The sequence below is a fragment of the Tupaia chinensis genome, unplaced genomic scaffold (assembly GCF_000334495.1).
Source record: "Tupaia chinensis unplaced genomic scaffold, TupChi_1.0 Scaffold000628_1, whole genome shotgun sequence".
NCBI lineage: Eukaryota > Metazoa > Chordata > Mammalia > Scandentia > Tupaiidae > Tupaia > Tupaia belangeri.
The window spans coordinates 737250-760871 of record NW_006160148.1 but is presented as its reverse complement, the minus strand read 5'-3'; the positions used below and the strand labels follow the sequence as shown (position 1 = coordinate 760871).

Genomic DNA, 23622 nt, shown 5'->3' with positions numbered 1-23622 from the left:
CCCTGCAGCCGCCCCGCAGCCGAGAAGGGCTTCCCTGCGCTCCCGTGCCGCGGCCCCTAAGTCGTAGACACTCCCGGAAGCGACGGCCCCAGGACCCCATCCTCGGTTGTGCCACCGCCCCCCTCCCCTCCTCTGTCCCTCATCTTAATACTCTTCGCCCTGTTACTTCTGAACAGTATTAATGTTTACATTTTTAAAGAATTATTTTATTGAATTTTATTATTTATTTAAATTTGACCAGAGAGAGACAGAAAGGGAAAGCGAGAAAGCAAGCCGTCAGGTCCGGGACTCGAACTGTGGTCGACCATGACCATGTGGGGAGTCCAGCACCCTCAACCACCACACCAACTGCTGGCCCCAATGTTTACATTTTAATGCTGTTTTTAATATGCGAAACACTTTCACCCACGTCTGGCTTGATTGGCTCAGAAAGCCTGGGAGAAACAATGGGACATAATTATGCCTATTTTGCAAACGCTGACAGAGCCAAGGTCTTCAGTGAGCTCCAAAGTTAGAGTGTTAAGACTGAGACTTGGTAGGCAGGTGTGACAAAGCCACCTCCACCCGCTTCCTCCCGGATTTCCGCTCCAGGAGGCCAACCTGTCCAGGCTGTTCAGTATCCTCCGGCCTACAGTAGAGGACAAAGCCGAAGAGATCCGGTAAGAGGAGGACACAGATAGGCGGGTATTCCAGGTCCCTCCCCTTCCTGGCGCACAGGTGGGCTCACACATTGCCCGAAGCCTTTAGCAAGCGGCTCTCTTCCTGCAGATTCTCTCCTCATTTTGCTGAATTCTCTCTTCTGACCCGGAGTCCATAATGGTTCCGTTCTTTGGCTGGACTCAGGGGTCAAGTCCGCCACACGTCTGTGCCTAGCCCTTCCTAAACTCCCCTCAGGCTTCCGTCTGCTGGAGCCCTGCTGCTCACCTCCACCCAAGGAAAGTCAGGTTTCTAGCCAGGAAGGAGGGATGGAAGGAGCTAGTGCCCGAGTGCAGAGCCACTGCCACAGTGCGGGCCAGAGGTGACGGGCTGGAATGAGGGTCACGAGGGCAGAGGTGGTAAGAAACTGTAGGCGCCTCGTATTTGAGAGGCAAAACTAGCAAAAGCTGCTGATGACTTAGATGTCAGTTATGAGCAAGGGAGGGTTTGTGAGGAAAGCCCTGGCATCAGGAGCTCAGCCCAGGAGTGGTCATCTGAGAGAGAAGCTGGTGGCTAGCTGGAACCCTGGGTCAGAGGAGGGGCCCAGGGAGAGCCTGCAGAATAGAATACAAAAAGCCACAAAGGAGAACCCAGAACAGCATGCATCTTTCCATGGGGGACCCAGGAAGAGTTGCCATCTTGGATCCATCAACTAGATAGTGAGCCACCCAAGAATAACAATGGCATCTTCCAAGCCTCCCTCTTTTCTTTTTAACTTTTTCAAGCATTGCTTCTTTAATTTTATTTATTATTATTATTATTTTTAATTAGCTATAGGGCACATGTGCTCACCAGAGAAAGAGAAGGAAAATGAGAAAGCAAGCTGATATGTCCAGGACTCGAACCACGGTTGGCCATGTGGGAGTCCATCCTTCTAACCACCACGCCACCTGCTGTGAGGGGCAGCCCCTCCTTCCTCTTTACCGATATGTCTCAAAAGGACACAGCTGACAGTGCGGTGAATAAGGAATTCTGGTGATGAATGAACTTGACACAGTTTCGCGTTTGCAGTACTCCGACCCCGTTCTTAGTCCTTATCGCTGTGAGGGTTAGGTTACGGGCAGAAAGAAGAGAGTGGGAAATCGATCCCTTGTGGCTTGCTCCATTGAAACCTGTGCCAAGGTTGATAAGCTTCCTGCTGTTCTGGAAAACTCAATAGGACCCGTCAGGCGATGCCAGGGACCCTGAGGCGCAGTCTCTTGCCTTTCAGGGAATTTCCAGACAGGCGATTTCATTGCAGAGCTTATGCTGACTCAGGTAGATTTAACAGTAGACACCCTAAACCGTCCCCACTGGGCTGTGCTGAAAGGGATGCAGCAGTAAGAGCTCTCCATCCCCACTCACGCACTACTGAGGGCATGTAAAAACATGCAGTCATTTTGAAAACTGTTTGCTCAAGGTACATCCATCCTATGACCCAGAAATTCCACTGAGATAGAAGGGACCTTCAAAAAGCTCGTGGAAAAATATAATTCAGTATAATATATTTTTTGCACCAAGATAAACTCATATTCTAATTCCATTTTTTGATGAACTTTTTTCTTTTTTTTAAATTGCTAAAGGTGTGTGTGCTTGCCAGAGAGAGAGAGAAAAAAAACCCTACGGAGTGTGGACACCCAGCAAGCCCTGCTTCTCTCCTTCCCCTTCCCATCAGAACCTTTTTTTAAAATTTGCTATCGGGGGTGTGCACTTGCCAGAGAGAGCAGAAGTGAGAAAGCAGCGACTAGGGAGGTGGCCACATCAGAAGCCCTCCTCCATTCCCTTCTGGGGACTTGGGGCACACACACTCAGTATAATTTTCAAGCCGCCAGGTTGGGGACTCAAACCCTGGAGTCAGCCATGTGGGATCTAGCCGTCCTAACCTTCATGCCACCTGCTGGCCTGAACAGAGTTGTTTTTGTTCGTTTTTTAGACAAGTTTTTTTCACTATAGGGCACGTATGCTGGAGTGACAGAAAGTGAGAGATCTCCCCCCCCCTCCCAGGGGTTTGCCATGTTGCAATCCCTTCTCTTCCTTCAGTCTCCTCTTGGGATTTTGGGCATGCACACACTCCCGCCCAGTGTGAGTTTTAAGCCACCTGGTCTGGGACTCGAACCATGGTCAACTACGTGGGAGTCCAGCGACGTAACCATTACACCATCTGCTGGTCCCTAAACAGAGTTTCTTAATGCATTTTTACAAAATGAAATAGCACATGGCATGAGACCTATGAATTCTGACCGTTGGTACTTATATACTCTGCATGTCTCAGAGTGTGGGCTGATCAGTCAGGCAGATCGAACCGTGGACATTCTGATGAGTGAACTTGACCCAGCAGTATAGACCAGTCATCATAAAAGACACGAGGGCGTCAGTACAAAGGGTGTCACTGCGAGTGGGACTTGTAACCTGATCGCCACTCTGCTCCATGCTGTGGGTAGTGGGGGAATGGGTGAAACAGGACAGAACACACCGGACTGCTCACCTGACTCCAGAACCAGAATTTTCTAGCTCTGAAACAAACTTAAGGCAGACCTCCCAGGATGACCTGACCAAGACAGCCGTGGAAGCCTCCCAGCCAGGAAGGTGTGTGAGCGTTTGTTTATCAGCTCTACCCGGCACAGTGCTCCTCCCCCAGAAGACGGAGATGTTAAACATCTTGATTGCCAGGGTGCTATGTCTGATGATTACAATTTTGTTTTGACAGTTTTTTTTCTGAAAAACAACAGCAAAGATGATTAAGAAGAATGAAAAAAAATGTAAAAAGAGAATACACTCTGAAGGCAGTGGTTGCTTTTCTTTTTTTCCTTTCCTTTTCTTTTCTTTTCTTTTTTTTTTTTTTTTTGAGAGGTTTATGCTATAGGGCATGTGCGCTCGCCACCAGACAGACAGAGAGAGACAGAGAGACAGAAAGTGAGAAATCACCCCCTGGGGGGATGGCCACGCCGCAATCCCTTCTCCTCCATTCTCCTCTCGGGATCTTGGGCACGCACGCACACGCACCCGGCGTGAGTTTAAGCCACCAGATCCGGGACTCAAACCATGATCGACTACATGGGAGTCCAGCGACATAGCCATGACGCTAACTGCTGGTTCCCCGATTTAAAACAATTTTAATGGAAGAAAACTTTGTTACTGCAAAAGACATCTGTATGAAGCAGAAATTGGTTGACAGTAGTAGAAAGTGTGTTCTAGAAAGTGGGAGAAGACAGATATAAAATCTGGCAGCGATTGAATAGAACATCACCTGGTGGGTCAGACGGGGCCGATACCGAATGAGCACAGACGCCTGGTCTGTGAGAACTTGGGCTGATACCTGGAGAGATGCCACAGTGCACGTAGACCGCACTGCATTCCTCGCACGAGTGTTGTAAAGTTGCATATAATAACAGATTCTTTCCACATGAGCTTTGATTTCACAGTAGGAGTTGACAGAGAACATGGAAACATGGAAACATGGAAAGAGGATTCATTGTAGGGTGTCTAATTCTTAATATAATAATGCAGACAGTTCAAAATGTTCACATGGTCACTACAGCTAGGACTTTTTGCAACTAAAGCCAGTATGGACAGCATGGCTTCCAGTATCAACATCAAAAAGGCAGCTATTGGGGCCAATGGGTGGTGTAATGGTTGAGGCACTGGACTCCTACATGGCCAACCGTGGTTCAAGTCCTGGACCTGGCAGCTTGAAAATCACACTGGGTATCTGTGTGTGTATGCACAAAATCGCCAAAGGAAACTGGAGGAACAGGGGATTGTGGCATGATTGTGGTGTGGCCATCTCCCCTTTGGCGGGGGAGTGATTTCTCGCTTTCTCTCTGTCACTTGTTGGCAAGTGCATGTGCAAGTGATTTCTCGCTTTCTGTCTCTCTGTCTCTCTCTGTCTGGTGAGCACACGTGCCATGTAGCAAAAACCTCTCCCCCCCAAAAAATTGTTTTAAATCAGGGCCAGCAAGTGGCATGGTGGTTAAGGTGCTAGACTCCTTAACCGTAGTTCAAGGATTAGACTTGGCAGTTGATGCCAGTAGCGTGTGCATGTGTGCCCAGAATAGAGGACTCATTTCCCCCGGGAGTGAGTTCTCATTTTCCCTCTCACTGTTCCTCTCTCTCCCTCCCTCCCTCCCCCAGCAAGTGCATGTGTCCTACAGCAAAAAATAAATAAATTAATTAATTAAATTAACATATAATTGTAGCTATGTGTGGGATGCACATGTGATTTTCAATACGAGAATATAATGTGCAGTGATTAATCAAGGTAACTATAATAGCATCCCGATCATCTCAACCATCTGTCATTCCTTGGGCTGAGAAAATTCAAAATCCTCCGTTTTAGTAACTTTAAGATGCACGGTGAGTTGCTAATTATACTACTCTGGTTGTCTTTTTCTTTTTTTTTTCTTTCGAGAAATTTTTGCGATAGAGCGCATGTGTTCACCAGAGAGACAGAAAGAGAGAAAGTGAGAGATCACCTCTTGGGTGGGGGGATGGCCATGCCGCAGTCCCTTCTCCATTCTCCTCTCAGGATTTTGGTCACACACACACACACACACACACACACGCACGCACATGCCTGGCATGATTTTTAAGCCATCGGGTCTGGGGCCTGAAATGCGGTCGGCCCAGTGGGAGTCTAACGCCCCAACCGCCACCCCATCTGCTGGCCCCATCCCCTTGTTGTATTTTATGACTAGAATTTGTTCTTCTTATCTATATGTAATTTTGTTTCCGTTAACCAGCATTCCTCTGTCCCCACCATCTTCCCAGCCTCTAGCAGTCATGCATCTGTCTACTTTTTTTTTTTTTTTTTTTTTTTAATTTGTTACAGGGCACGTGCACTCACTAGACACAGAGAGAAGAAGAGAGGGAGAGGAAGTGAGAAATCACCCCCAGAGAGGATGGCCGTGCTCCAATCTCTTCTCCTTTCTCTCACAAGCACTGATGCCCCGTGTGTCTTGCAAGCCACTGAGTCCGGGACTCAAACCCTCCAGTTGGCCAGGTGGGATCCAGTGCTTACGCACCACGCCACCTGCTGGACTTACGAGGTCCCTTTCTTCAGTACTTGCAGAGGACTGCGAACATAGGGTACTCCTCGCTCCACACCTGGCTTCCTACTCTTTACGGAATGTCCTCTAGGCTCACCACTCGCTTCATTTTCTGCTGCTCGGAGGAAGGTGGCCACATGGGGTGGGGAGAGTGTGGGCGTTCGGGAGTCCTACCACTCCCTGGCCATGTGACCTCTGTGCAAGTTTCTACACCCACTAAACCCTACTTTTCTCACCCATTAAATGGGACGGACGATACCTGTCTTGCAGGGTTGTTTTATAAAGTGCCAGACATGTTAGAGATATGAAGTAAGCATCGGTTGGTTTTTCATCAGTTTAGAAGTACAATTTTATCTTTGCCTAGTGAGACATGAGCGAAAGGAATGTGACTTGGCTGGGAGAGGAGGCTCTTTCCCTCGGACATGCCTGGAGCTCCAGCAGCCATTTCTGACCAGGAGGTAACCTTGAAGATGGAAGCCACATGTTAGGACGGTGAATCAACAGATGGACCTGGAGCCCTTGTGACGCTGGAGCCAGCTCCAGTCCTGCGTTGCCTACATCCAGCCCTGCGTTGCCTGCATCTAGCCTGCTTTGACTTGGGAGAGAAATGTTCTGCTGCTGCTGTTAGGCTTCCGTTGCAGCCAAACAAATCCCAACTGATACGCCCTGTAAGTAGTGCATCACGGCTCCCTGCACTGCTTCCTCCCTGCCTCTGTCACAGCTGAGAGTGACTGTGCAGTCCCTGGTCTGACGTCGCAGGCCCACCCCGCCCTCCCCACAACCTCCCACTGCGGCAGTGTGAGGGAGAGCTGCGAGGGCTTGCAGGCCCCTCACTGCAAGTCTTCAGAGCACGCAGGCTCGCCTGCTGCTGACGCTACTGAGCAGTTGTTTAACCTTGAGCAAATTTCACATTCTTTAAACCTGGTTCCACTTCAGCTCAATAGAAATGACAGTGGTGTGGGACCAGCAGTTGGCGTAATGGCTGTGTCGCTGGACTCCATTAGTCGACCGCAGTTCGAGTCCTGGACCTGGTAACTTAAACTCACAAAGGGTGCATGTGCGTGTGCGCCCAAGATCCTGAGAGGAGAGTAGAAGAGAAGGGATTGCGGTGTGGCCATCCCCCCTGGGGGTGATTTCTCACTTTCTATCTCTCTGTCTCTCTGTCTCTGTCTTTCTGGTGAGCGCACAAGCCCTATAGCAAAAACCTCTCCAAAAGAAAGTAAGTTGTTGGACTCTGCCTTCCGATTTCTGCACTGGGTCAGGGCAGGCCCAAGTGCAGGGTTACACGGCCTGCTCTCTTGCTCCTAGGCTACCCCACAGCTTCCATTTTCCTTTCCCTTACTTCCTGCTTAGTTCTCATACTGTGAAATGCTGTCATCACTCCCTCATTTATAATATTCATCACACTTTTTATAGCTTGTTTCATTTTCTGACTCTCGTGTAAGGGGAGGCCTCTCTTTTAAAAAATTATTTATTATTTAATTTTATTTATTATTATTATTTTAAAATTTTGCTATAGGGCATGTGTGATCACCAGAGAGAGACAGAAAGAGAGAAAGAGAGAGGGAAAATGAGAAAGCGAGTCGCCAGGTCCAGGACTCGAACCGCAGTAGGCATGTGGAAGACCTTAATCACCACACCATTTGCTGGCCCTACAGTGGGGCCTCTCTGTCTCTTACTGCTATATAACCAGTGCTTCGCTCCTAGTAGATGCTCGGTAAACCTTTTTTCACTTTTATTATGAAAATTTAAAGCCAGCGCAAAACCAGAAATGACTAAGTTAAGGAGCCATTGTTCTCTTTGTCGACACTACCCAGATGTTCTTGTCTCATCTCACTAATTGTATTACTTTCTTGGCAAACTCAGCATGCGAATGCACTTTAATTCATTTTCCAGCAAATATGCAAATGTGGCTCATGGCCGCCTTCTGGGTATGATTACATTCCAGTAGGGGATCCATAGACACGGAATACAAAAGGAGAATGGCAGAAGAGAAAGTCGTGGAAGGCAGTAGGAGTAAGGTTTAGTCCTACTCGAGAAGAGGCATTTATCCTCTCTGAAGTAAATCAAGGAAGGTCTCCTAGAAAATACGGTTTATAAGCTGAGGCCGGCAGGCAACCAGTGGGCATTGGTTACCTGTAGAAGCTGGCAGGGGTGGGGGGTAGCCAAGGCAAAGGGACATATAGCCAAAGAAACTTGAGGGGCTGGTGGCGTGGTGGGTAAGGCAGCTGGACATGGCTGACTGCGCAGTTCAAGTCCTGGACCCAGTGACTTGAAAATGTATTGGGTTTGGGGCCAGCAGTTGGCGTGATGGCTATGTTGCTGGACTCCCATGTAGTTGACTGCAGTTCAAGCCCTGGACCCGGTGGCTTAAACTCACGCTGGGCGTGTGTGTGAGCGTGCCCAAGATCCCAAGAGGAGAATGGAGGGGAAGGGATTGTGGCATAGCCATCCCTCCTGGGGGGTGATTTCTTGCTTTCTTTCTGTCTGTCCTGTCTTTTTTTTTTTTTTAATTATTTATTTCTTCTTCTTTTTTCTGTCTTTCTTTCTTTAAATTTGACCAGAGAAAGAGAGGGAAAGTGAAAAAGCAAATTGCTAGGTCTGGGACTCGAATTGCGGTTGGCCACATGTGAGTCCCGCACCTCAACCCCACACCACCTGGTGGCCCTTTGAACAATACTTTATAGTATTCAAAATATAAATTTTACAGTTCTGTTTATTCTCTTTGATGCTATTAGATCTTTTTTTTCTTTTGCTTTTGCTGTAGTGTGCATATGCTCACCAAAGAGAGACACAGAGAGTAAGAGGAAAGGGGGGAGTGAGAACTCATATCTCAGGGGAGATGGTCATGCTACAATCCCTTCTCCTCCCTTCTCCTCATTCAGCTCCTGGTGTGAATCTCAGGCAGCCAGGTCCAGGACACAAACCACAGTTGGCCACGTGGAATCCAGCTACAGTCTCCACACCACTTGCTGGCCCTGGGATTGTTTTCTTAAATTCATGTTGGTTTGGTTATTATTGTTCTACGAAATATAACTGATTTTTGCATGTTAGTCCTATATCCTGCCACCTTGCTGAGCTTAGTACTAAGTTTTTGTTTTTAGCAAATTCCTTATGATTTCTTGTGTACAAGAGCGTATCATCTGCAAATATAGTTTCACTTCTTCCTTTTAAGCACGGCTGCCCTGTACTTCTTTTTCTTGCTTCATTGTCCCGTCTAGATCCTCCAATAGGATGTTGACCAGCGGTGACCCCTGTCTCGCTCCTGATCTCAGGAAGAAAACATTTGGCCTTCACCAGCACGCATGTTAATCATGTGTGTTTCCACAGATGCCCTTTATCATGTTGAAAAGTTTCCTTGTATTTCTAACTTGAGTGTTTCATCATGAGAGAGTGCTGAATTTTGTTCAAGGCTTCTGGGCATCTGTGAGGTGATCACGTGGGTCTCCCCACTATCCTAGCGGTACGCTCTAGCTTTGCGTTCATTGCTTTTTGGACGCTAAACCAACTTAATTCCTCTTGTTATCTCACTAATTTTGGTCTCTTTCTTTCGTGCTGTTTGATTTCTCAAAGGTCTTGAAGTTCCTGGTGTTCTTGGTGGCCAGCCCCATTCGTGTGTAAATAACTGTGGTGTTTACAAAAGGTAGGGGCTAGACGGCCTTTGAAATCAGGTGCATTTATCTGCTCCGAAGTACAGACCTACAGGTTTCCTGTAGGGCGCATGCGCTCACCGGAGAGACCGAGAGAGAGAATGAGAAGGAAAGTGAGAAATCACCCTGGGAAATGGCCATGCCATAATCCCGCCTCCTCCCTCACCTGGGATTTGGGGCACTCACACGCATGTGCCCGGCCTAAGTTTCAAGTTGCCAGGTCCAAGACTTGAACCATGGTTGGCCATGTGGGAGCCCATCACCTTAACCACCATGCCACCTGCTGGCCCCTGTAGGGAGTGATTTTTGGTCTGAGGAAGTGAGCAAAGTCTAGCCATTGCTGGTGTGTGAGTGAGGAGCAGGTGGCTGCCGTGGGACAAGGCACCTGCTGTAGGAAGGCGGACAGGACTCCAGGGGTAAGTAGTCAGGGTGGAATCGGCCTCATCTTCCCTCCTGTTCTGCCTCCCTCCCTGCCCCAGTGTCCTAAATGGAAGTGCCCCTCAGCCAAGTCTTCACAGTCAGAGTGATTCTCAGGGCTCCTCTGGGGCGAGTGCTGCTCTGTCCCCGAGGGCCTGGAAACCGGCCTCCCGGTGACTGACAGCTGCTCTGAGGGTGGCTGCTGTTTGCACCCTCTGCCTCAGTTCACAGCCAGTTGAGGGCAGGAGTAGGCGATGTGCGTGCCAGGGTGCCATACTGACCAGGAGCCTGAAACACACATTCCTGGCATGATGAAATCATTTTCTCTCTCCCACCTTAGGTCAGCAAGGAAAGAGGATGAGACAGGCCAGTCAGTGGGGTGGTAGTGAGGCAGCTGGATTCCACACAGATGACTGCACAGTTCGAGTCCCGGACCTGGTAACTTGAAAACACAGACATGTGTGCCCTAAATCCTGAGAGAAGAACGGAGGAGAAGGGCATGCAGAGTGGGCAGCCCCCGAGGTGTGATTTCTCATTTTCTCTCTCTGACAAGCACACACCCCCAAGAGCAAATAAAAACAAAAGAAAGAATGAAAAGAAAGAGGATGAGACTAGAGATGGCTAGATCTGAGTTCTAGCCCTGTGCTGGCAGCGAACCAGCCTGCCCCAGCCCCTACAGGCCCCGCCTTCCTCACACTGTCAGCCAGGTGGAGCTCTATCAGCCCACGCGCGGTCCTCATATTGCCAGCCCACAGCAAAACGAGGCAAATGACAGGTCCCAAGTTTTTCAGAAAGCTAAATTAAAGGATTATCCTTGGTGAGGACAGCAGGTGGTGTGGTGGTTAAGGCACTGGACTCCCACATGGTTGCCAGGGGTTCAAGTCTCAGATCCAGAGGCTTGGAACTTATGCTGGGCACATGTGTGTGCTTACACTGGCACATGTGTGTGCTTCCCCAAAATCCCGAGAGGAGAATGGAAAAGAAGGGATTGTGACGTGCCCACCCCCCCCGGTGGGCAGTTTCTCACTTTCTGTCTCTCTGTCTATCTGGCGAGCACATGTGCCCTATAGCAAAAACCTCTCAAAAAAAAAAAAAAAACCAACTTTCGTCATGGGACTGTTGTGGAGGAGAAATGAGATGCACATGACGTCCTTGTTGTTAAGTTTATTTATTTGATGAGAGAGACAGCACCCCCAACAGGGTCTCCACACGGCAATCCCCCTCCAGCCTTCTGCCAGCCCTGGGTCAAGGGCAGTGCCTGCCTGCTGTACTCAGGGAGGTCCCTGGATTTGAACCACAAACCTGCCCATGCCGTGCTGCCATCTGGCCCCGAGGTCTTACACCATGTTACATGTCAGTACTTAGAAACTGCGTGACTGTGTATATGTGACCGTGTCTGTGTGTCTAACACATGTCCAGGTGGTCGACAACCCCTGCGTTTGTAAGCTGGACACCCAGGGTGCGGAGAGACGTGTGCACGTAACTACTTAGTGAAGAGCGCTCACAGGGCTCACTAGAGAGAAACCACTGCTGCAATATACTTCAATGTCGGATGGACACTGATTTGATTCTCCTAACAACCCGTAAGTAGGTATTATTATTTCTGTTTCATAGATGAGGCCAGAGAGGTCAGTCACTTGCCCACTGCCACACAGCTGGTAAGCGGTGGAGCCAGGAATGGGCCCACACAGTGTAGTGACAGTCTGTGCTTTCAACCCCTGCAGGGGGAAGCAAGTGCTCAATCTAGCCTCAGCTGCAACCTGTGGGCACTCCTGGATCTGCAGTTACTACAGCAGCCAGTAGCTCCGTGGGGATGTTAAACATATAATGAAATGAAAAAAAAAAAAAAAACAAAAAACAGTCCTTTGGTCACATTGGTCATATTTACAGTGCTCAGAGGCCAGCTGGCGGTGTGGTGGTGGTGAAGGTGGCTGGACCCCACATGTCACGGTTCGAGTCTTGGACCTGGTGTTTTGAACATGCCTGGCGCAGGTACATGTGTGCTCAAGTCCCACGAGGAGAATGGAGAAGGGATTGGGGCATGGCCGTCCCCACCGCGGGCGATTTCTCTTCCCCCCTCCTCGGTCTCTCTCCAGTGCATACCCTGTGGCAAATCGGTCAGTCGCTGGCAGCCACAGGTGGGAATCGGCCCTGTCCAGCACAGCACAGACACAGGACATCCCACCCTCAAGGCGCGTGCTAAAAGAATTGTTCTAGAGAGTTCTAGAACGTATTCACCCAACAAAGGACGCAAACACAATGGGTACTGCATGGATTTGTTTTAATTAAATGCCACTTCATCGTGTTACTCGCATCTAGGACACACAGTTTTTGAAAAATAAGACATGCCATATTAGTCACGAGGTTAACAAAATATAAGCATCCACACAAAATATACTCTAGGTGCCTTCATTTATTCACTTCTCAGAGCTACACGTCGGTTTCTCGCGTGTCAGCCAGTGTTGGGCCAGACTTGGAACACAGAAGGCTGCAGGCAGGGTCCCAAGCACCTCCCGAGGGACCCTCGTACCCACAGGGCACCGCCAGGCTGGCTGACTTCCCCTGGAGAGCAGCAGCGCTGCCCGTCCCCCCTTCCCACCCAGGTTCAAGCCCACAGCACTCGCAGCTCACGCTGCCGTCCCCCCTTCCCACCCAGGTTCAAGTCCACGCTACAGCACACAGCACTGACAGCTCACGTGCAGCCCATCAGGCCTGCAGCTTCTTGGGAGGAGTCGGGCTCCCTTTTCGAAGATACCAGTCTGTGAAGAACTTGTTCTGTCTCATCAGAGAGCTCAGAATCCCAGCCTTTGAAGAGGGGAACTGGGGTGGGAGGATGACAGAGGACAACTGAAGAGAAAGCCCTCGTCTGGTGACCTGGCATCAGGTGCCCAGCTGCTAGGAAGGACATGGAGATTGACATGTGATCGGGAGATTCAAGAGAGCTGGGGCTGTCGAGTCGTGAGTGCGAATAAAGACTCAGGCCGGTAGGTGGGAATTGATGGGGCCTTCCCTGTTCCTACAGCCAGAGCTGCTTAATGCCGCCAGCAAACGGTTCTTTTCCACCTGGGGACACAGACAGGGAGAAGCCAACCCAAGACAGATCTGGAACACACAACAGCTGTCCCTCCAGGCCACCACGTGACCAAACCCTGGCTTCCACCAGGAAACCACCAGCCAACTGTCTGCTCAGCCCCCTGCTAGCTCCACTTCACGAGGTGATGCCCCTGCCCCGCGCTGAGACAGGGGAGCTGTCCCAGGTCCCAAAGGCAGCTCCTGGGTGGCCCTGTCTCCAGAACTGCGGCAGGCCTGAAAACGCACATGTATCCACTCCGCTGAGAATGCTGGCCGATCCAAGACTAAAAGGCCCATTAGGAAACACGGGGAGGAAGGGGCTGTGCAGAGTGGGAACAAACGTCACGGTTGTTGCAGACCACCTGGGGGTGACCCGCGTAAACTGCCCCCACTCGCCTTCTCTTTACCCACTGTCACCTCCAGTCTTAGAAAAGCCACCCAGGAAATGAGGAATATCCAAACAGCAGCAAAACGTGATTTAAACTCCCCCGTTGTTGTCCCCACGGGCACAGAGCCTGCCCCTGCCCCCCTCCACCTGAAAGCCTCCCTCTCCTGCCTCTTGCATGCCTGGCAGTGCGGCAGGAGCAGAGCAGTGCAGCCCGGCTGCCCTCTTCCTCATGAACCTTCAATGGCTCCCATACCATGCAGGACACCCTTTAAACTCAGGAGCCTCTGCGATGCCTCCACCACCTTCCCTGGCTTTGCCACACCTACCCCAATCCCTACGCTGTAAACGCAGGCCCCTCTGCATCCCAAGCTTTGTTCAAATCTCAGCTAGAGTCACACCTACCTGCAGGTGGGGCCAAACCATCTCCAATTCTGCATGCCCACTGGGCTTGAGCCCAGCCCTGGGAAGGACCCCCACATCCGCCATGTCTGTGGGTCCCTTCTGTCCTTCACACCTCCCATGGCCTGCCCTGCCAGACGTCCCCAGGTATCTGTGTATCTCTCAGGCTGTGCAGACACTTGTCTTTGTAAAGCGTTGTCTCCAAGCACGTGCTTAGCACACAGTAAACGCCCTGGAAGTGTAGAATCGAGCTGACCAACATCCGAGGGAAAGCACACGGTCTTGCCTTCTCAGGCCTTAAGAACACAGTAAGTGGTCCCCACAGGACACAGATGCTGGGTTTTGAACTCAAGGTGCTCCTTCGGTACGAAGCACAACCCGCAGAGAGGGGCGAGCTAGGAACACTGTTAACGGGCCTGCAGTTGAAGGCCGCCTTTGGAAGCACTGCGTGGAGCCCTGCGTGGAGCCCTCAGTAGTATTCACGGGGGAGGCTGTGGTGGTGCTGGCATACTGCGGACCCCGTGGGCTGCCGGCCTGCCAGAACCTCAGAGAGACTGACGCTAACATTCTAGCAGGGGGTGGCGTGAGGGTGGCCGGGTCCCTGGGGGTCTGAGCAGGTCACCTTTCCCACTATTAGGCCTTCGAGGTGTCTCTCCGGATGCCTGGGATCAGAAGACCCGAGAGCACACGGAGCTCAGTCCTGCGGACGCAGAGCGGCTGCCGTGGGTGTGGGAGTCTGTACTTTAAAGAAGCTCCTGGGGCATCCTTATGCTCACTGACATCTGTAATCCTGACTGGCCACCCCAAAAATACAGTCAGCCTGGGGGAGACGGTCGGGTACACAGCCAGAAGGGGAGCAGCAGCCCCCTGAGGGTGCTTCCTCTCGACATCCGAGCACAGGGGTGAGGACCGAGCCCCTGGTCACTCCAAGGAAAGGAATCGCCAACTCGGGCTTGGTTTGTGGACCCAGGGAGTATGAAGGAGGTGCAGCGGCTGCTCCGACATGAGCACCCCAACCTCCCCGAGGGCACGGTGTGCAGCGAAGTAGCAGCAACAGCCAGAGGTGCTGCCCGTCCTTTCCCGAGTGACGCACCACCCCGTGTACGAGCAAGAGCGATCTTCCTTTACGGGCCAAAGTCCCACCACCCTCCTAACCTCTCCCCCTCCTCCTCCTAGCTTCCCAGTTCCTTTAGAGGAAAGAAAAAGCGGCCACGTTTTAGTTCTCACAGGCCCAAACCCAGTCCGTCTCCAGAGCAGCTCCAGTAGAAGTGCACTGAGCACATCATCACTGGAAGGAGAGGTCCACTTCTGACACCCGAGAGAGGAGTCCCGGCCGGGCGGCCCACCGACGACCCCACCGTGGGGTCCGTGCGAGGGGCCATGCATGTCGCCACAAACGCGGCACTGTGAGAGAAGGGTACAGGTGACGCATGCACACGAGGGGAGGCCTAGACCTCCAGGTGTCCAGCTTCGGCTGGATTTGAAAAGTGAGAATAGACTCTGCCTCGCTTTCGCTCTGAAGAATGTGGTAACCTCAGGTTCCCAGCCGAGGAGCGATGCGAAGGCTTCCCAAATGCTCCCGGGCTGAGCCAGACAGAGGGTGACCCCACCTCCCCACCTTCATGACGGACTAAGGTCACGATCACCGATCCTCTGCCAGAGACAAAGGCTTTCCAAGGTCCCTTTCACTGAGTTCTCTTTGAAAATAAAACTAGGACTTGAAAGGCAAGTGTGAGAGTCGAGGGTTGAACACTAGCAGCCTGGTGTGAACTGTTATATACGGAGGGAAGAGAACCGTTATTTGGGGGCGGGGGCTCATTCCTTCTTGGTGTGCTCCAGGACTCGGTAGGGAACCCCAGAGGCATTTCTGGAGCCGTGTTCCTCTTGCATGACTGGCAGTGTGGCAGGGGCGTAGATCTCAGAGATGTTGTCATTGTTCTCCAGGGCCCCGTAGGAGAAGGAAGCTTTGAGGTCAGGCTGGACTGTCATCCCCTTGTCGTGCATGTTTTGCATACCTGAAATAAATTCATTTTCCCCAAATCAGTATGGGGGCCCAAGGAGGCTGGGTCCTCCTCCCTCCCGCATAGGCTAATTATAGTGCTCGGGAGCTAACGGTGTGCATTGTCGATTTCCTCAACGCTGGAGGTTTAAAAGAGAACACCTATAAATATCCACTAGGAATCTTATGGTTGCTAAGCAACAAGGGGTGAAACTTCAGGAAATATGCACACAGACCGGCCACTCTAGAGGAACCATGCGCTGGCCCAGAATGAGGCGAGAAGGTCCATTTGGGCCCCGCTGTACTCTGAACCGTGGTAGATGCCAGTACTTCCCTGCTGAATTAAAGCAGGACCCAGAAAACATCAATCTGCTGTGGAGGGAAGAGGGTAACTTCTGCATGGAGGGTGCTGATGGTGACAGATGCATCATGATGCTTACAAGGAGGGTCTGACCTTCCATCAACCTTCCTGATCCCTGTGAGGGTAAGGTATGATTTTGCCTATTACTTCTGGGCAGACTGATGCTAGATTTCTATTTATATTTGAGAGTAAATACTTTTTTTTTTTTTTGAGAGGTTTTTGCTATAGGGTGCATGTGCTCATAAGAAAGACAGAGACAGAGAAACAGAAAGCAAAAAATCACCCCCCGTGGAGGATGTCCACGCTGCAGTCCATTCTCCTCCATTCTCTTCTTGGGATCTTGTGCACGCACGCACACGTGCCCAGCCTGAGTTTAGGCCACTGGGCCCGGGACTCAAACCGTGGTCGACTACATGGGAGTTCAGTGACGTAGCCGTTATGCCATCTGCTGGTCTCCTTTATTGTTAATTCCTTTAACTTTTTCCTACAATTCCCCAGCTGGAGGGACCTGGTTGCCTTTGTAGGGTATAGGTGAGTTTGAAATTCTTTTTTTTTTTTTTTTTTGAGAGGTTTTTGCTATAAGGCGCGTGCGCTCGCCAGACAGACAGAGAGAGACAGAGAGATAGAAAGCGAGAGAAATCACCCCCCAGGGGGGATGGTCACGCCGCAATCCCTTTTCCTCCATTCTCCTCTCGGGATCTTGGGCACGCACGCACACGCGCCCGGCGTGAGTTTAAGCCAGCGGGTCCAGGACTCAAACCATGGTCGACTATGTGGAAGTCCAGCGACATAGCCATTATGCTAACTGCTGGTTCCCGAAATTCTTAGATTACTAATTGGTTAAAGAAAATCACAAGTCTCCGCTCCTGAAAGAAACCAGCAAAAGAACACGAAGGCTTACCGTGCATCGTAGTCATAAAAACACTATGCGTGGGGGAGGACGCAGGCCCCACTGTCAATGCTCTTTTAATGTTTGTAGGCATGACTCTCCCAGGCCCCTAGGAAACAACTTGGAATAGGAAAAAGAATTTTCTCCTCAAACCCTTCCCCAAATCACCTAACCCAACCTCAGATGCCATAAGAAGTCTTTTCTAAGACCCTCTTATTTTTCCCCATGGTGTATGTATCCCTTCTTGAAATGAGTCAACAAATCCAAATTTGTCAGTCTGTAGGTGCATTCCTGGTGGTGTTTGGCTGGAGGACATTGACAAAATCCAAAAGTTAAACATCCTAGTGAGTTGACTCATTTCTCTGAGGAATGTGTACCCCCACACCTCCTCTGGCCCCCCCAAAAATCCAAACCACAGGTTCATAAACTGTGTCCTTCAAATGACCATCAGCCAAGTTGTGTAGTCTGGAGACCAGTGGCTTTTTCCAGACCGGGACTTCTTGAGGCCATTTGCAGAAGGGACAGGAGCAAAGCTCCGGTGCCAGATCCCAGCTCCGCCTCCCACTAGCTGGCTGGCCTTGGGCTAGTTACTTCACCTCCTTGACTCTCTGGGTTTTTTTAATCCAGAAAATGAGGAAAGTAGCTCATCTCCATCACTGGACCATTTTAGGATTAAGGGCAGGTATATAGAAGGTCACACAGCACTCCAGTTACAGTGTGGGCTTCAGGGTTCTAACTCCCTGAGTTTGTGACCCTGCAGACTGCTTTGCCCAGTGCCTGGAACAGAGCGGGCGGTCAGATGCCCGCTGATATATCAACAAGCTTAATGAAGGGTGCTTACAGTCAGTTTCTTATGACTCAGCCTAAGGGCAGGGAATAGTCTTAATTCTCTCCAAGAAAAGAGTTGGCCTACAAGCCTCTGCTTCCAGATGGCCCACCTTTTGGGGCTGGACCAACGTAGAAGACTCCTTATGCTGATTGTCAACTTCCCTGTCCTCAAAACTTTATGAAAGGAATCACTGAATCTCAGCACCCCAAGAACACACTTGTCTTTCTCAGGGTCTGTCACTCATATTTCTGCTTAGAAATAAACTGCATTAATTACTATTTCTACAGAGTTGGTTCATTCCAACGACCAGTTAAAGGAGATGAGGCTTTACTTTGGATTATATGCTGTTAGGAAGCAGGGATAATTCTATAACTGGGGGACCTTAATCATTCTCATTCAGGAGAAAAGACAAGATTAAGACTGAAGCTGAGACAGAAGGCAGCTAGTCTCTCGCTAGCTGGGACGGGGGATGGTGGGTGCGTGTTTGTGGCTGGACGATGTTCAAGTTTGGTCTGTGTTCAGGCAGGAGACTACAGCAGTGCTGTTTGCGTTGTGACCCATCACGGTTGCGGGGTGGCCTTATCTGCTGCAGACAATATGTGCAATTGTTTATGTTCTTGATGGCCAGTCGTGTGTGTCAGGCCAGGGGTTGCTTTGATCTTTCCCATTTTTAAAATGTCTTTCAGGTGGGAGCCAGTAGGTGGGGTTGTGGTTAAGGCACTGGACTCTCACATGGCTGACTATGGTTCAAGTCCTAGACCCAGTTGCTTGAAAAATCATGCCAGGTGCATGTGCATGCATTCCTAAAATCCCAAGAGGAGAATGGAAAAGAAGGGATTGTAGCATGGCCATCCCCTCTGGTCTCTGGTGGGGGTTATTTCTCACCTTCTCTCTCTCTGCCTCTCTGTGTCTCTCTCTGGCAAGTACATGAGCCCTATGGCAAAAAAAAAAAAAAAAAAAAAAGTTTTCCAGGTATTTCAATTACTTAAAGCCTCTCCAAATTGTGACATGCAGTGAATTTGGGAACCTTAAGTACGTCTTGAATAGTAGCTCCTGGTCTGTTGTGAAGGTACCAATCTAGACAGACCAAAGGACAAGGTCCTGGCACTAACAGGGAAACAAAAGCAACTGTTTCAGCTTAGACCACCCAGTAGTCTTATCCTGCATGCTCTACCTGGCAATAGGTCAAACAGCTGTTCACGGTTTTCATAGTACTTATAAAGCAAAAAGGAAGTGAAACCAGGCATCTACCAGGCGCCTGACACTGTGCAAGAGGCTTTCACGCCTCTGTCCCACTATCCTGAAAGAAGGAATCCCAATGTACAAGTGATAACGGGAGGCCCTGGGAGGTCACAGAGCAGGTGGGTGATGGTAGACCTGGAATTGGAACCCAGGTCATCTGAACTGCAAGCACATGCTCTCCAAGTACAGAACACGTTTAATCAGCAGTGTCCTGAAGACCCACTGCAATGGGGCGGAGCCTTCTTTCTTCCATATCTGACTTCCCACTGGTCACAAGGCACAAATAAAAAGTCAAGAGCCACACCCACAGGGCCAGCAGGTGGCAGGGTGGTTAAGGCACTGGACTCCCATGTGGCCGACTGCAGTTCAAGCTGTGGACCTGGCGGTTTGCTTTCTCACTTTCCCTCGCTCGCTCGCTCTGTCTTTAGTGAGCACACATGTCCTATAGCAAATGAAAAATAACAACAATCATCATAGTAAATAAAATTAAATAAATAATTCTTTCAAAAGAAAAAAAGTCACACCCACAAACAGAGCACAGTGTTGATGTCTGATTACCTTCCGTATTCTACCAGAAAACACAGCAGCATACATGTATATACGAATATTCAGATAGGTATATACACACACGGTTTATAAACACACAAACGCAAACATACATACACATACTTGCACACGCAGAGTTGACACCTCACCTATCTGGAATTCAGCTATCCAGCGCCCTCATCTATCCGGAACACAGCCGAGAAACAAGGAAGTAAGCAAAAAAGGCATCTGAGCAGCCATTAGATGTCAAAGTCCACGCTGTAAAGCTCATGCACTCACTTGTAGGAGAAACCTTAGGTCCCCAGCTCGGAGCTCATTCATTTCCATAATTTGAACAAAGTGGGCCCAATGGGAAGACTGACACGGAGTTGGTATACTCAGGCAGGCTGGCAACAGCAAGAATGACAGACAGCAGGCAGACAGGAGAGATGAGGAGATGATCTACAAAGCAGACACTTAAACCCTGACATTGAATGTAAGAGCACCTGCATCAGCCCTGAGACCACGCCTGCACCCAGCTTCACCCCTGACGAAGCACTGCGTGTCGTGCTAAGCTATTTCGCTCTATCTGTCTTCCATTCATCAGCATGTGTTCCCCAAGGGCAGGAGTTAAGTTTCAGAGAGAATTCTTACAAACTGAAACAAAACTTAATACTGAGTTAAACTGCAAAAGCTAGTGGTCCCTGAAAACCTACAGAATGCGGTTGGCAAACCTGGCAGGAGCTGTTGCAATGTCGTGACTTCCTGAGTCCCTTCAGGCTGGAGGACACTCTCCAGTTCTCCACAGGCCCCACTACGCCCCACTGTGGGCCTATGAGGAGATGTCTGAAAGTTCATGGAAAACAGAATTAAAGCACGAGTTTATTCTGGTGCAAAAACTGTTCATGGGTCAGCAGTGCTGTCACAGTTAAGGTGCTAGACTTCCACTGGCTGACTGCGGTTCAAGTCCTGGACCTGAAGGCTTGAAAAATCACACTGGGGTGTGTGTGTGCGTGCCCCAAATCCCAGGAGGTGAGTGGAAAGACTGGGCTGCAGCGTGGCCATCCCCCCTTGGGGGTGATTTCTTACTGTCCCTCTCATTTTCTCTGCCTGTCTCTTTCCGGTGAGTACATGTGCCCTGTGACAAAAAGACTTCACACGTTTTTTTTGAAATCCATGCATCTGAGTAGCCGTATTATTCTCTCTTCATAATGTGGACTTCCTGGAACTTCTCGTAGGCCCCACATATTTGGCTGATTCACATGTTTATGTTATTGTCAGGATTTAAAGGCATTTGAGCTAGGGCTTCTCGTATGAACCGTTAGCTCACTGAGCAATTAGGCTTTCCGGAATATTCCACTCCCTTGCTGAATCCCTGAGTGAGGTTAGAGTATTTGAATTTCATTCATCCTACTTTCCTTTCCCTCCTGACCATTCCATCCCAGGGAGGTGAATGGGTTATCCCACTCGCAGGCATGAAGCCTCGTGCTGTGGGTCTCAATTACACCCAGCAGGAGTCAGCACTTGTTTGAAAAGATCCCGAAGCAGACACGGGAATTGGCAAGGCACGCTCAAGACCAACTGAGGTGCCGCAGCCACGGCCTCTTCTTTTGCACAAGATTAAAAACTGAAAAAGACAGGGACTGGCAGGTGGCATGGTGGTTAAGGGTGCTGGACTCCCACATGACCAACGGCAGTTCGAGTCCGGGACCCGGCAGCTTGCTCTCTCACTTTCTCTCTCTCTTCCCCCACCCCCCTCTGTTCCTCTCTGGTCAAATTAAATGAATGAAGTTAAATAAAATAATTCTTTAAAACAATGGAAAAGACGGTGAGAGCACAGCCACATCACAGCACAGCACACGTCTGCTGTCCCCAGCCCAGTGGCTGGCTGCACACAGGGGGTGAACGTTACCTGGCATGGCGCCCATGGAAATGTAGGGTTCAAATGGAGTGGCCTTCTTCCTGTTACGTGTGATCAAGAAGACACCCAAGAATGCGATGAGGCACCTGAAGAGTAGAAACAGGAGAGGGAGAAGGAATTAGGCCAGGAGTGAGGTGGGAAGGACATGCTGAATGTCCAAGTGATGAGTGGTCAGCAGGTGGCGTGGTGGGTATTGTGCTGGACTCCCACATGGACAACCACGGTTCAAGTCCCGGACCTTATGGCTTGAAAATCACTCTGGGTGCATTTGCGTGTGTGCCCTAAATCCCGAGAGGAGAATGGAGGAGACGGGATTGTGCCGTGGCTATCACGCTGGGGCATGATTTCTCACTTTCCTTCTCTCTCTCTCTCCCCAGCAAGCGCACACACACACACACTGTGGCAAAAAAAAAAAAAGGCCTTCAGGCAGGGACGGGTGCCCTTTAGAGCAGCGCAGCTGAGCCGCCCCAGGCCAGGGCTCCCGTAGGCGGCAATCAGAGGAAAAGCACGTTAGACTCGCCCAGTCCAAATCTCACGGGCCCTCACTCAGCCAGAATTCTCAGCACCTTGCCTTTGAAGATGTTTTCCCATTAATTCAAAAACTCTTCTTTAAGACGTTTTTTCCTTTTATTTGATGTGCCCCTGGCATGAAACAGCTCTGGCCACCAGCAGGCAGCAAGCTAGGATGAACGAGGACAGCCTGGCTGCTCTGCCCCTGACTGACGGAAGAGGAACCCACCACCGTCACCACTGCCTGGGGCAACTACACAATCCCTACCAAAGTACGGCAAGTGAGAATGGCCAAGTCTGATACTCCCGTCCCCTAGGAAGGGGATCACAAAAATACTCTCCTGGAGCTTTTTTCCCTTTTCCCTATAGCTTTTATAAGTAAGCACACATTTTTCTGTCTTCTTTTCTTTCTTTTTTAAGGTTTTTCCTATAGGGCACATATGCTCCTGGAGAGAGGCAGAGAGATAGTAAGAGTGAAAGTGAGAATCATACCCCAGGGGGATGGCCGCACGGCAATCTCTCCTCCATTCCCCCCTGGGACTCTGAGCATGCAAGCACACATGCCCAGAATGATTCCCCAAGCTGCTAGGTTTGGGGCTCAAACTCAGCCATGTAGGAGCTCAACACCTTATCCACCCCACTACCTGCTAGTCCCAGCAAACACACTTTCTAAAAAGTATATAATTTACATACAGTAAAATGCACAAACCTAAAATACAGCTAGACGAATTTTATGTGGGTAACCACCACCCAGGTGAGGACGGAAAACATTTTCATTACCCCAGAAAGTGTCCAGTCCTCTCTCTAATTTGTGCCAACCCTCCCCCTGAGGGAAGCACTATTCTGACTCTTCTCACCACAGACTAGGTCTGCCTGTTCTTGAAATCTTGGAAATTAAACCATACAGGTGCCGACAGGCAGCATAGTGGTTAAGGACGCTGGACTCCCACATAGCTGGCTGCGGTTCGAGTCTCGGACCTGGGGCCTTGCTTTCTCACTTTCCCTCTCTCTCTCATTCTGTCCCTCTCTGGTCAAATTAAAAAAAAAAATAGAATAAGCAAAATAATACTTTAAAAAAAACCCAGTAACTTTAAGGAAATTAAATAATGTAGTGTACACTTGTTTGTGTCTGGTTTCTTCCACTTGGTAAAGTGTTTTTAAGGTTCAAATACCTTATTACGTGAATCAGTTGTCCACTATTTTAAATTTTGGTGTGAAATCCATCATCTGAATCTACTATAATTTTCCCATTTTTTTTTCTGTTGATAGACATTTGGGTGGTTTCTGATTTGGTCCTAATATGAACAGTTACTCACGTATAAATCATTTCGTCAATACGTGTGCTCATTTCTCTCTCTCTTTTGCTTTCTTTTCCATCTGGAAGTCAAACTGTACTCCTTCCTTTTGGGTAAAAATCTGTAAGTGGGGAGCCAGCTGTTGGCGTGGTTAAGACGGCCATCCCACTTGGCTGACATAGTGGTCTGAGTCCCGAATCCAGCAGCTTGAAAAACACACCTGGCACATGTGGGTGTGTGACTAAAGTCCTGAAAGAATGGAGGAGGAGGGATTGTGGCGTGGACATGACCCTGGGGCAGGAGAGCTTTCTCACTTCCCCACTCTCTATCTCCGTCTCTCCAACAAGGGTACGCACCCTATAACGGATGAAAAAAAGAAAAACAGACCTGTCAGTGGAGATGCTG

The 23622-nt window shown here is 49.8% G+C and overlaps 1 protein-coding gene across 3 annotated transcripts in view; it reads right to left on the bottom strand.

The window, feature by feature from the left end:
- Positions 1 to 12051: 12051 nt before the first annotated feature.
- Positions 12052 to 23622, bottom strand: part of NIPAL3 (NIPA like domain containing 3) — a 54758-nt gene continuing 43187 nt past the window's right edge. For 2 of the 3 annotated variants that reach the window (XM_006159383.2, XM_006159382.3), the window contains exons 11-12: positions 21404 to 21498; positions 12052 to 15661 (exon numbers count right to left, since the gene is read on the bottom strand). In XM_006159383.2, coding sequence (XP_006159445.1) covers positions 15462 to 15661; positions 21404 to 21498 — 295 coding nt within the window. In that variant the 3' untranslated portion in view covers positions 12052 to 15461. Of the gene's footprint in view, positions 15662 to 19661; positions 19694 to 21403; positions 21499 to 23622 lie in introns of all 3 variants that reach the window. The other variant, XM_006159385.3, reaches the window with a different exon arrangement.